At 44.5% G+C, this 11,750-nt stretch overlaps 1 protein-coding gene across 16 annotated transcripts in view; it reads right to left on the reverse strand.

Annotated features, from left to right (window-relative positions):
- MAP4 (microtubule associated protein 4) overlaps window positions 1-11,750 on the reverse strand; it is a 131,638-nt gene that overhangs the window by 29,358 nt on the left and 90,530 nt on the right. For 10 of the 16 annotated variants that reach the window (XM_084752541.1, XM_084752532.1, XM_084752547.1 and 7 more), the window contains exon 10: window positions 2,243-3,697. The exons of the other annotated variants lie outside the window; for them this stretch is intronic. In XM_084752541.1, the coding sequence (XP_084608667.1) occupies window positions 2,243-3,697 (1,455 nt within the window). The remainder of the gene's footprint in view (window positions 1-2,242; window positions 3,698-11,750) is intronic. 16 annotated transcript variants of the gene reach the window in all.

Genomic DNA, 11,750 nt, shown 5'->3' on the forward strand with positions numbered 1-11,750 from the left:
GTCTCAACCCTCCCCCGCAAACAACAACAACAACAACAACAACAACAACAACAACAACAAAAAACAAACCAGGCTTAAGTATCTCCCCAGAAAAAAATTTCATGAGTCACAAATCTTTCAGCCACCCCCAACCAATCCCTCAGCTAGGTGGTTAAGTTGCTTAAGGACAATGACAATTTCTAGCACCCAGACAGTGACTAGCAAATGGTAGGCGTGTTAATTACCCTTTATATAGCTTAGTGCTGGGATTCAGAAATTTATAGGTGAATGAGTTAGTGGATTTGTCAGTCAGTTAGAATGCTCTTTCTACAAGCACAAATTTCTCTTAGTGTGAACTAGAATGAACCTGTTCTCAAACTAACAAAACCCTCACTAGTCACTACCCAGCCAGACTGGAAGATAAAAGACTACAGTCTTGTGTCACACACTGAAGTCACTCAGAGTTCTGGCAATTTACCAAGCCATCCTTGGTGTGTATGAGCAGGGGACATAATCCCTAGGATGCAGCTCCCACCAAAAAAGGAACTGAAAGGGAGGGAGGGAAGGGAGAAGCAAACAACAATTAAATTGGGGGAAAAAAATCAAGTCTTCACTCATGCACAGCACTAACTCTCCACGACCACCACAGGCTTCTGGGGATAAACAGATGAAAGATAGATCCCTATATATGAGGGCTGTTGGGATTTGGCTCCAGTCTGCCTACCTGTAATGTCATTACCTACCTGCCATGGGGGCGTGGCCCTGCCCAAGGCTATATAAAGGACAGACCGTCCTTGGTGGTTCTCCTTCTCCCTGACCCCTCTCACTTTTACTTTCTCTCGTCCCCTCTTTCCTCCCTCTCTCTTCTTCCCCCCACCCCACACCGCCCCTTACTTTTGCTTTCTCTCTTCCTCTGTCTCTGTCTCCCTCTCTCTCTGGAACCCCTCCTCCCTTTCCTTCTCTCCCCAAGCTCATTTTATAAACCTCATATAAAATCGTATCATCTATCTGGCATTTGGTAGCTTATCATTTTTCTTTATTTAACATAAAAAGGGCTTCATAAGTCCTGCAACAGCTAGAAGTTTGCAAAGGCCCAGTGTACCTGGATTCTTATAATCCTGCATCATAAGAGACTACAGAGGAAACACAAGATTTTTTGTCTAATCCATTTAAAATAAAGACAAAAACCAAGCCAAAACAAAACCCTGCTAGTGTTCTGAGATGGCTGCTCAGGTAAAAGTGCTTGCTATGTAAGCCTGAAAAACCAAGAGTCTGATCCCAGAACTCATGTAAAGACAAGGAAAAGACCAAATTCTGCACACAGGCCGTGTTGGTACATGCCTACCTCAGTTATAAATTAAAAATAGCACTTCATGAAAATGTACTCAAGAGAATACTGAGAATGGGTCCTAGGAGAAAGTGACTACTCGTGTTTTAAATCTCCATCAATACCCTTGTTAATTATGGTCCTTTGTGGTCTAACTGGACCCAGAGAAAAACAAGCCTTTTTTGGACAACAAAGCAAAGCCGTGGAGGTGGAGATGGGGAAGGAAAGAAAGGCAATGAAGAAAGCGCAGATGGAGAGCGCACAGAAGGCAGCCACAAAGCGTCTCAGCAGGTCACGGGGTCCCAAGTCTCTCCTCCCCACAAATCCTCAAAACACGTACAGAAAAAGTAGAAGCACAATCGGGTCAAACGTGAAGGACATGGGGAGAATATTAAATAAATATTAAAGAATATAAAAGGCTCTCTTCAGCTTCAACAAAAGTAAAACCTTCTCAAAAACAGAACAGAAAACAGCTTCCACCCAAACTGTACAACCTAAAGAGGTTAGTGCTGATAAGCCCACTGAGAATCTCAACAAAGTAAATCAATCAGCGGCAGTGGGATGGTCTGAGCTCAAGAATCATTTGGTTCAAACCAATGGGATCAGAGGGGTGGGAGGGTGGGGGATGGGAGAATGAGGGTGGCACGAGGTTACAGGCAGCTCTTGTTTTTAATGCCCACCACTCCTGCCCCCACCCATCGCCAACCCAGCCAGCCAGCATCCAGTCAGGCATTCAGCTTGACCCAGCCAGATTCACTCTGTTCTCTTGCCTTGCCCCCTGAAAGAATGAAAGCTTCCAACAAAATTAAGCTTTCCCCCCAGGCAGTCCCAGGCTCCAGGAGTAACAAGCTGCTGATGCTCCTGTCGCAATCTATCACTTTGGCTCCTTCCTCACTGTCTGCTGGTTCCCAGTGGAGGCAAAATTTAGAAACATACCATCACGTGGGGTCTCTTTGCACAGCAACGATGGAGTGCTCTGGGTTACAGTGACCTCAATTTCTTTCTTCCCTGCCAGAGCCGGCAGTCCTGGCTGTTTCTCACCTCCCTGGCAGATGAAGGGACACGGATCAACTCTTGTTTCACTAGTATATTCCTGTCCCTTCTCCTTGCTGCTTCCTCCGGGAATCTGTTCAAGCTCACTGGGGCTACACACCCCAGAAATGCCCAGCTCCTTCTTCCCGGAGCTGCTCTTGTCGTTGCTGAGGTGGATCGCTTCTCTTTCTTCTCTCTTCTTGGCCACTGGCTCCTCGCAGGTTAAAGGTACCTCTGAAGCAGACAGGCTGGGCAGTTCCCCAGCATTCAATCTGCAGATAGGTGACTGGTCCTCGGCCACGGTCATGGAGCGCCTCACGGCAGGCACTCCCAGTTTCCTGGGCAGAGGGCTTGGCACTGGGCTACTGGTGGGAGGCAGCAGGCCTGAAGGAAGCTCCTCTCCAGCTGGCAGTTCAGGGTACTTATCAGCAAGATTCTCAGCGGGGGGCACTGAGAGGTGATAACACTCAGATAGGGCTCTTCTGATTGCCTTTTTCTGCTGGGGGGCTTGGTCAAGAGTAGGCCCCTCCTCAGTAGAACTCAATTTCTCAAGCTCCTTATCCTGGCCTGGGCTGTGAAAGCCTGAATTCAAATTTTCCTGAGTGAATTCCACCATAGTGACTGGTGGGCCAGTGGTGGGCAAATTCTCAACAGTTGGGGCTGGGTGGGTAATAGCCACCAGGAGTGGGGACTTGTTACTAAGCTGCCCAGAGTCGTTATTCATCCCCCCGATCGCAGGGCAGCTGGAAACACTGCCATTCTCTTTTCCTGAAGTTGCAGGCTTTAAGACCTGAGGGCTCGGAGCTACTGGGTAAAAGTTGGGGTTCCAAGGACTGGTTTCCTGCTCCTTCCCATACTGAGTGAGGGTGTCATCAGCCCCAGGAAAATTCAGATCTGGCTGGCCCTTGGTCTCCACTCCATTCTTTCCTGCTACCTTCCCCTGAGCTGTAGTGGCTTTGTCCTTCCCCTCTGTGAGTCCCAGGTGGAACTCAGCTGTCTTCTGGTGGACTAAGTTCCCCTCCGAGGGCTGGCAGGTTCCTGAGATCACATACCTGCTCTGAAGGTGACTGGAGGTGGCTTGATACGCCCTGTTAGGCTCTTCAATGTTGAGTTCTTTGTCTAGCTTCCCTTCAAAATAGCAGAGCTTATCCTGCTCCAGGAAGCTGGTGTTCTTCACAAGCCCAGCTTTCAGCTGCCCGTCCATGCTGACATTCAGCCCGATTTCATTCAGTTTACCCTCTGTCCTCTGCCATTCAAATCCATCCTGACCGATTTCTTTAGGAGAATCCATTCCGCACTCTGGAGGCTTGCCTTTAGAGAGCTGGTCGTACGCGGCAGTGAGAGCGGCTGGCTGCTTGTCTGGAAGCGACATGTCTTTTCAAACACTGCTCCCCCACTCACTCTTGGAGCTCACACCACCCACGTTCACACAGAGCTTGCAGTGACATCACAGCAAGTTCCTGGGATTCATGGTAAACTCTGTATTTCTCCCAATCCCCCTTTCTCCTCAAGGAGTTGGGTGCCAAGTGTATTTATCAGGTGTGGAAAGGAAGAATAAGCAAAAAAGAAAAAGAATGCCACTGTTGGTTAATCTGTAAATCTAATTTCCTGATAGCTAGCATTCTGTTTAGCCCTAAAATTTAAGGCACAGTATGGTGCCAATCCAGGCACTGGCGATAGTAATTATTTCAGTTTTCTCTGATACAGATATATGTGAACCCACACATTTACCTGATTCTATGCCTAGCCTGCTAAATTCACCCCCTCAATAAAAGTTTTAAAAATAAGGCTCATTTGCCAATCCTCAGCTATAACCCCCGAAGAATAATGATTGTAGGAAATTGATCCAATTTTCACTTAAAAAAAGAAAGAGTGGAGTTTTCTGTCCCAGCAGCTGATCAAATTCTCTCAAAAAGTCAGCTCACTGGCCCAGTCCTATTCCTGGAAGAGCTTTCCCTCCTTTCTCTATTTAATGTGCGTGCGCTCACCATAGCTGTGTAGAAATCAAAGGTCAACTTTCAGGAGTTCCCCACAGCCATGTAGGTTCCAGGGATCAGACTTAGGTTATGAGGCTTTTTCATAACTGAGCTATCTTGCCAGCCCAACTATATGTTTCTTTGTGCTGGGAGCTTAACGAAGGGGGTCATTTACAGACATCAGTATGCTATGCTCGGTGGTGCATACTTTTAATCCTAGTACCAAGGAGGCAGATGCAAGTGGATCAGTGGGAGTTTGAGGCCAGCCTGCACCACATAGTGAGAGCCTCTCTCCAAGAGACACCAGTGCACAGGGCTTTGGACATACACTCCAATAATTAATTCCAAACACTTAATTGCAATTATAAGTCACACTTGTGCTTCTGCTGCTTCTTGGTTCCTCCCAGGAGCTTCGCACCCCTGCCTGTGTGGTGCCACCTCTGCTCTTTCAATGGTCTGACTATGCAAATACACAGCTTAGTCCATCTTTTTGTTATTGTTGTTTTGTTTTGTTTGAGATAGGATTTCTCTATCTAACAGAACCCTAGGTGTCCTGGGCTCACTTTGTAGACCAGGCTGGCCTAGAACTCACAGAAAGCCACCTGCCTCTGCCTCTCAAGTGCTGGGCATGCACCACCACACCTGGCTCAGTTCATCCTCTTTTATCTCTAGAATCAGAGACAAATCTGTGTCTTGGAGCTTTCCGTGGTCATTAGAACCCACTGGCCCCATTTAGTGCAGGTACAATCTTTTGTTTCCCTTTGTTTTTACAAATCACACATTTAGGACTGAGTGATAATGCAACAAAATTCCTGGGCTAGGAGGGACCGCCTTAGGCTGTTAAGAATTCACCCGCACTGCTTGAACAAAGCTGATCTTGTCTGGCTTGTAATTATCTATCCTAACACAGAATCCCATGAAATAGTCTATCGAGAATCCTAAGAACATTTTCTAAGAATAAAACCCTGTCTCGAAAAACCAAAAACAAAATACAAAAAACAAAAAACCTGGTATATACATCCCTGTAGTCTTAGGGACTAAGGAAAGTGAGGCATGTGGTCAGCCTGGGAAATGCACTAAGTCGCTCCTCAGCTCAAAGACAGAAAAAGACCCAGCACATTTGGTTTGGGTGTAAATGTGCAAGGTGTGCAGCACTGCTGAAATCCCTGTGTATTTCTTATATGCAAGTCTGGTACACTGAGTTCTGTGGTTCCTGTCCATCTCTGGCCTACGAAAGTCACAGAACTTAGATCCTCATAAGGCTTTGTTTTGTTTTTGTTTTTTTAAACTTGGGGTTCTAGTGGCCAATATGTTCAGTAGCTCTCTTTTTTTTTTCAAGACAGGATTTCTCTGGATAGCCTTGCCAGTCCTGGACTTGATTTGTAGACCAGGCTGCCCTTGAACTCATGGTGATCCACCTGCCTCTGCCTCCGCCTCCATGAGTGCTGAGATTTTGTGTTTGTGTTTTTGTTTTTCTGAGACAGGGTTTCTCTGTGGATAGCCCTCGCTACCCTGGAACTCAATTTGTACAGCAGGCTGGCCTCAAACTCAGAGTCTCCTTACTTCTGCCTCCCAAATTCTAAGATTACTGGAGTGCAACCCTGCCCACCCTTTTCAGTAGCTCTCTTGCCTCAGGACAGTGGGGTAGCAGTATGTTTAAATACAATGGCCATGAGTGCCATCAAATGCCTACAAAAAGAAATGGCTGGGAAACTTGCTCACTTTTACCCAGTATTCCTAGGCTTCAACTAGTTAAAAAAAAAAAAGTACAAAAGTTAACTACCATCAACACAAAATATGCTATTTAAGACCTAATTTCAGCCAGACATGGAGGCACATGCCTTTCATCCTAGCACTCAGGAGGCAGAGGCAGGCAGATCTCTGTGAGTTCAAGGCCTGCCTGGTCTACAAAATGAGTCTAGGATAACCAGGGCTGTTACACAGAGAAACCCAGTCTTAAAAAAACAAAAACCAAAATAAAAAACAAAACAAAAAAAATTTTTTCAGTGTTTAGTTAATAAAAACAAGAAAAAGAAAAGCTAACTCTCAAATTTTAACTACCTTAAAGACAGTATCGCATTTGCTTGATCCTTTCCAAAATATTCTATAAAAACAGTACTGCAAGGACATGAAAATGTGAACACAGGTTGCTAAACAACGTCTATAGCCTTATCCCTCATTTCACAGACAGCAGGCCAAAAAAAAAAAAAAAAAGAGAGAGAGAAATGGGAAATCTGACGTCTCACTTCTGACCACCAGCCTTCCTATACCACTGAATAAGAGTTCATAATAGAGCTGGGCGTGGTGGCGCACGCCTTTATCCCAGCACTTTGGAAGCAGAGGCAGGTGGATCGCTGTGAGTTCGGAAGCCAGCCTGGTCTACACAGTGACCCCAGGACAGTCAAGGCTACAGAGAGAGACCCTGGCTCGAAAAGCCAAAGAGTTCATGATAGCACTCAGGAGTTAGACCACAAACAACAACAAACAAACAAACAAAAAAATTCACCTTATTTACTAAATGTCACACTCTTTGAAAAAAGTCCCCTCTAGCTGGGTGTGGTGGCACACACCTTTGATCCCAGTATTCAGGGAAGCAGAAGCAGGTGTATCTCTGAGTTCCAGGCCAGCCTAGTCTACAAAACAGCCAAGGCTACACAGAGAAACCCTGTCTCCAAATATTGGGGAAAAAAAAAAAAAGGAAAGGAAAAGTCCCCTCCACTCTGGTGCTGCTATCAACCCCAGGGTCCGGCATGTGCTGGGGAAACGGTCTTCCACTTAGCATAAGCCAGAAGACAATCTTGAACATCCTTTTGTGGAACTCCATCTACCTCTTTTGAGATGGGCTCTCACCAGCTTAGAAGGTCACTAATTAGGTTAGACAGGCTGGACAGTGAGCAATCCTTTTGCTTCTACGAGCAAATACACCCCACCTGGCTCAGCTTCGTTCCATTGGTTCTGAGGCTCAAATTCAGGCCTTCAGGCATACAAGGCAAACACTCACTGAGTGAGCTATTTCCCAGGTTCTTCCTTTTCATGGAAAGGAATCTCTCTCCCTAGTTCTTTCCTTTTCTTACTTTACTTCCCACCCCACTCTCCCTTTAGACAAGGTCTCACTACATAGCCTTGGCTGGTCTGCAACTTGCTATATAGACCAGGCTTGACTAGAACTCATAAAATTGGCTTACCTCTGCCTCCTGAATGTTAGGGTTAAATGTGTGTGCCACCATATCTAATCGACTTATTTACTTCTGAAACAGGATATTACTGTGCAGCCTCCATTGGCCTGTAGCTCAGTGTCTTCCTCCTGTTTCAAGCCTTCCGAGTGCTGGGGTTAGCCATAGTCACTATCACGCTCAGCACTGGCTCTCCACTTTAATGTTTTCTTAATCAGCAAAAAAAAAATTTTTTTTAATTGTTTAATATTTGAGACAGGGACTCATGAACATAGGAGGCCTCAAATATACTTGTCCTTCAGGTTTTCACAGAACTTTTCCAGAACATTTATAAACTACATGGTAAAAAGCTCAACAAAGGAAGGAAGGAAGGAAGGAAGGAAGGGAGGGAGAGAGGGAGGGAGGGAGGGAACCCGTCACGGGTGACCAGCAGAGCAGGATGAACAATAAAATCGTCTCTTATAAACGCACTATGGAGGAGTTTGAGAAGCCTGGTCCACATAGTTTGTTCCAGGATAGCCAGGGCTATGTAGTGAGATTCTATCTCAAAACAACAACAAATTATGTTAGTGGAAGATAGGTGGGTTCCTCCAGCAACCTTTCTCTATCATTTGCTCTGACCCCCTCCTATCATTAAAACAGCCATCAGTTACTCTCAAAAGCTGACACTCCCCCACCTCAGGGCTGGGATCTGAGCCCCAGCCCAAGAAGTGGTGTAGAATGCCATTTGGGCATATAATTTGATGTTCTATTTTATTGAGATTAAATCTGATAAGAGTACATAGATTTCTGTGTCTGCTCACAAGGTGGTTTCTATGACTCTTCGGCCAGATACATGGCAAGCCTCCAAGGGGTTTGGTACAGTCAGATGCACTGACAGATGTTTCTGGGTTTTGTGCCTGGGCTTGGTATTTAACCTCTTCAGAGCCTTGGGTTTTTATATGCTCCATGGTTGGCTTCTCTGCATTCTCATTAGTTACCAAGGCAACACTATATTCCAGATTGACCAACTGTTCTGTTACTGTCTCCAGGAAACCATCCTAATAAATTATCATTACAATAGTCAGTAATTCTAATTACCATGGCTGATGGAACGCCTTACTAATATAAGCTGAAGGTTAAGAAGTTACAATCTCTTTTCTTACTTAGATATAATAACAGTTACATAAATCTACATTCAAAACCATATTTTACTGAATTTTAGAAACATATCTTAGTACATGTACAACTCAAGAACATTATGACTCTCCCTAATTAACATTCAAAAGTGAAGTGAACAGACAGACTGAAAAAACTGAAGAAGTCTGATTTATGTAAAACCAAAGCATAAAAATGAAGTAAATGAAAACCCTACCAAGAAACATAATTTTTTGACTCTTTTCAAGGACTCCTACCAAAAGAAAAGGAAATGACCCAACTAACACCAGACAGAAACACAAACCATCCTCCAATTACTTCCAGGGTGAGGTAAGATCCTGTCTATGGAGACATACATAGAGAATTTAGTAGTCTATGTTCTTTTCCCCAGTCTTAGCCTAAAAGGCATGAGAAATTTCACTGGCTTTCTCAATGACTTTTTTGGGGGGGGGCAGCTGGGGGGTTGAAAGGTTTTGTTTTTGTTTTTCTCTTTTCTTTTTCTTTTGGTTTTTCCAGACAAGGTTTCTCTGTTTAGCTTTGGCTGTCTTAGACGTGCTTTGTAGACCAGGCTGCCCTCGAACTCACAGCCATCCGCCTGCCTCTGCTGGGATTAAAGGTGTGCGCCACCACCACCCGGCTTGTTTTTGTTTTTCAAGACAGGGTTTCTCTGTGTAGCCCTGGCTGTCTGGGACTCACTTTGTAGACCAGGCTGGTCTTGAAGTCACAGATATCAACTTGTCTATGTGCAACACCACACTCAAATCTATCTACTTTTAGAGCATGGAAATAAAATAACTTCATTTGGTTATCTGCTGAATGAATTCAAGAAATACCAAGACACCTAAATCACACTGTATGTCCACCATTTGCAAAGCAGCGGGCAGCATTAACTTGTGTGTAAACTTAAACAACCACTACAGTTCACGATTGTGAATTTGCCCACAGCGAAGATGATCTTCCTTCAGTGGATATATCACAGAGAAAAATAGGAAAATCCCATTTACTGTTTCTCTTCATAGTTAAATAAAAATAATGTGTCTACAACAGTGAAATTCAAAAGTTTATATTTACCATGTTTCCTGAATTGCCTAATAATCCTGTCAGCCAGAGAGTAAGAAGGGTGAGATACCATGAAGGACCCCTTAAACACGGCAGCTCAGTGATGGAGTGCTTGTGTTGCATACTTGAAACCCAGGCATCTATACTTAACATGGCAGAGGAAAAACAAACAACTAGTATAGTCTCCTGTGAGGCACATAAACATAAAGCTTTACTCCAGTGCAGTACTGGCTGTATGTTCAGCCACACTTCACATCTGCTCACCAGGCAATACAGAATGAACAACATTCAAAACCATATTTAGAGGCTCTCTTTCCTTGGGAAGTAGAGGCAGGAAGGTATCAGAGTTAAGGCCACTTTGGGCTGCAAGTAGGGGCTGTCAAGGAAGCCAAAACAGCAGGCACCACAGCACAAAGAAGGCAGGCCGAGGGCAGCCCTTTAAGAAAGGAGTATGAAATGGTTGCTTCTCTAGTTGTGAAATAGTAGCAACTCCTAAGATTACAAATGCTTTTTAAAAAAAAATCTGTTGAGCATATTTTATTTATGTACAAGGGCCTTCAAACTGTTAGAATTCTGGGTTTATAAATTACTTCAAGTTTCACACTAAGACAACTTCCTACCATAAACTGACATTCCCAGCTGCTGGCGAGCAGTTGATGAGCTCTAGCAAAGTGAAAGAAATGAAGCAAGACAGGACGCAGAGCAGGCTTCAGTATGGCAGAGGAAGGGCCTATCTATAGGGTCCCCAACTGTCCCACTCACAGCAACACCTCCCCCAAGTGTGTTGTCACTCAGCTCTGTTTGGTTTCCTAGGAAACAGCTAACGAGAAGTATACACTCTAACACCACATGAAACACCCTTCCAAACTGTGCTTCTCTTTACAAAAGAAAAGAGGGTGTGTGCCATAAGAAGTCCTTTTTCCACACATTGAGCTCAGGCTTCTCATGAACCTCCATAAATCCTTATCTTTCTTGCCTAGAAGAATATGCATCATATGTAAAAAAAAATCTGCTAAAGTTTTCTCAAACTTGATGGTGGTGTGAAAATGTCAAAGAGAGAGAAAACAGAATGCAACAAGAAATATACTTACTTCCTCATTTCCAAAAAGGCTAAGGTTACAGGGGGTAATTAATTCATCCTTAATTCAAAAATATATAAAACTATACACTGGATACTAAGAACAACACATCAGTAAATCAAATATAAACTTAATGTGAGGATATTAGACGAATGAAAGGCTTGGACTTTAGTCCTAAACAAAAAATATACTAGGTGTGGTTGTACAGGCCTTTAATGCCAGTATGCAGGAGAGGCAGCCAGATCACTAGGTAAGTAAGCCAGGGCTACACACAGGGAGACTCAAAACCAACTAATATCATCCTTCATCTTTTTATTGGGAAGTACTTAAAATTTGTATGAAATTCTCCTGAAAAAGAATGAATCACACTTCAGAATTTAAGAAGACTTGGTCGGATTCAGAATTTAGCTCTTCCACATCCCTGTATCACAGGGATCCACCTGCCTCTGCCTTCTGCAGGCCCTCACCTTTATTCCCAGCACTGGGGAGGCAGAGGCAGTCAGATCTCTGAGTTTGAGGCCAGCCTGGTCTACAAAGCAAGTCCAGGATAGCCAAGGCTACAGAGAAAAACCCTGTCTCCAAAAGCAAACAAACAAAAAAGGGTAAAATTTCTTGATCTTTTTTTTGGGGGGGAGGGAGGGGGAGAGGGGCTGTCTCATTGTATTCCAGACTGGCCTTGAATTCCTCATCCTCCTATCCTCATCTCCCAAATGCTGGCATTGCAGGTGTGGCCCAGGGTGCCTAGCTCAGGATAAATCTTTTAACTATTCAAAAGTGTCTATTATTCTTAAGAGGTAGCAATTGGTAGAATTTGAAAAAGCAGCAATCCTCTTTTCACTCCCCTCAGAGCCACTCTGCCCCCCCCCCCTCTCTCTCTCTCTCACACACACACACACACACACACACACACACACACACACACACACACACACACACACACACACGCAGAGCCTGGGCTGACCTGGCAGGGTCCAGGGAGTGTACTGCA

The sequence above is a fragment of the Acomys minous genome (assembly GCF_964271855.1).
Source record: "Acomys minous genome assembly, chromosome: 13".
Classification (NCBI taxonomy): domain Eukaryota; kingdom Metazoa; phylum Chordata; class Mammalia; order Rodentia; family Muridae; genus Acomys; species Acomys minous.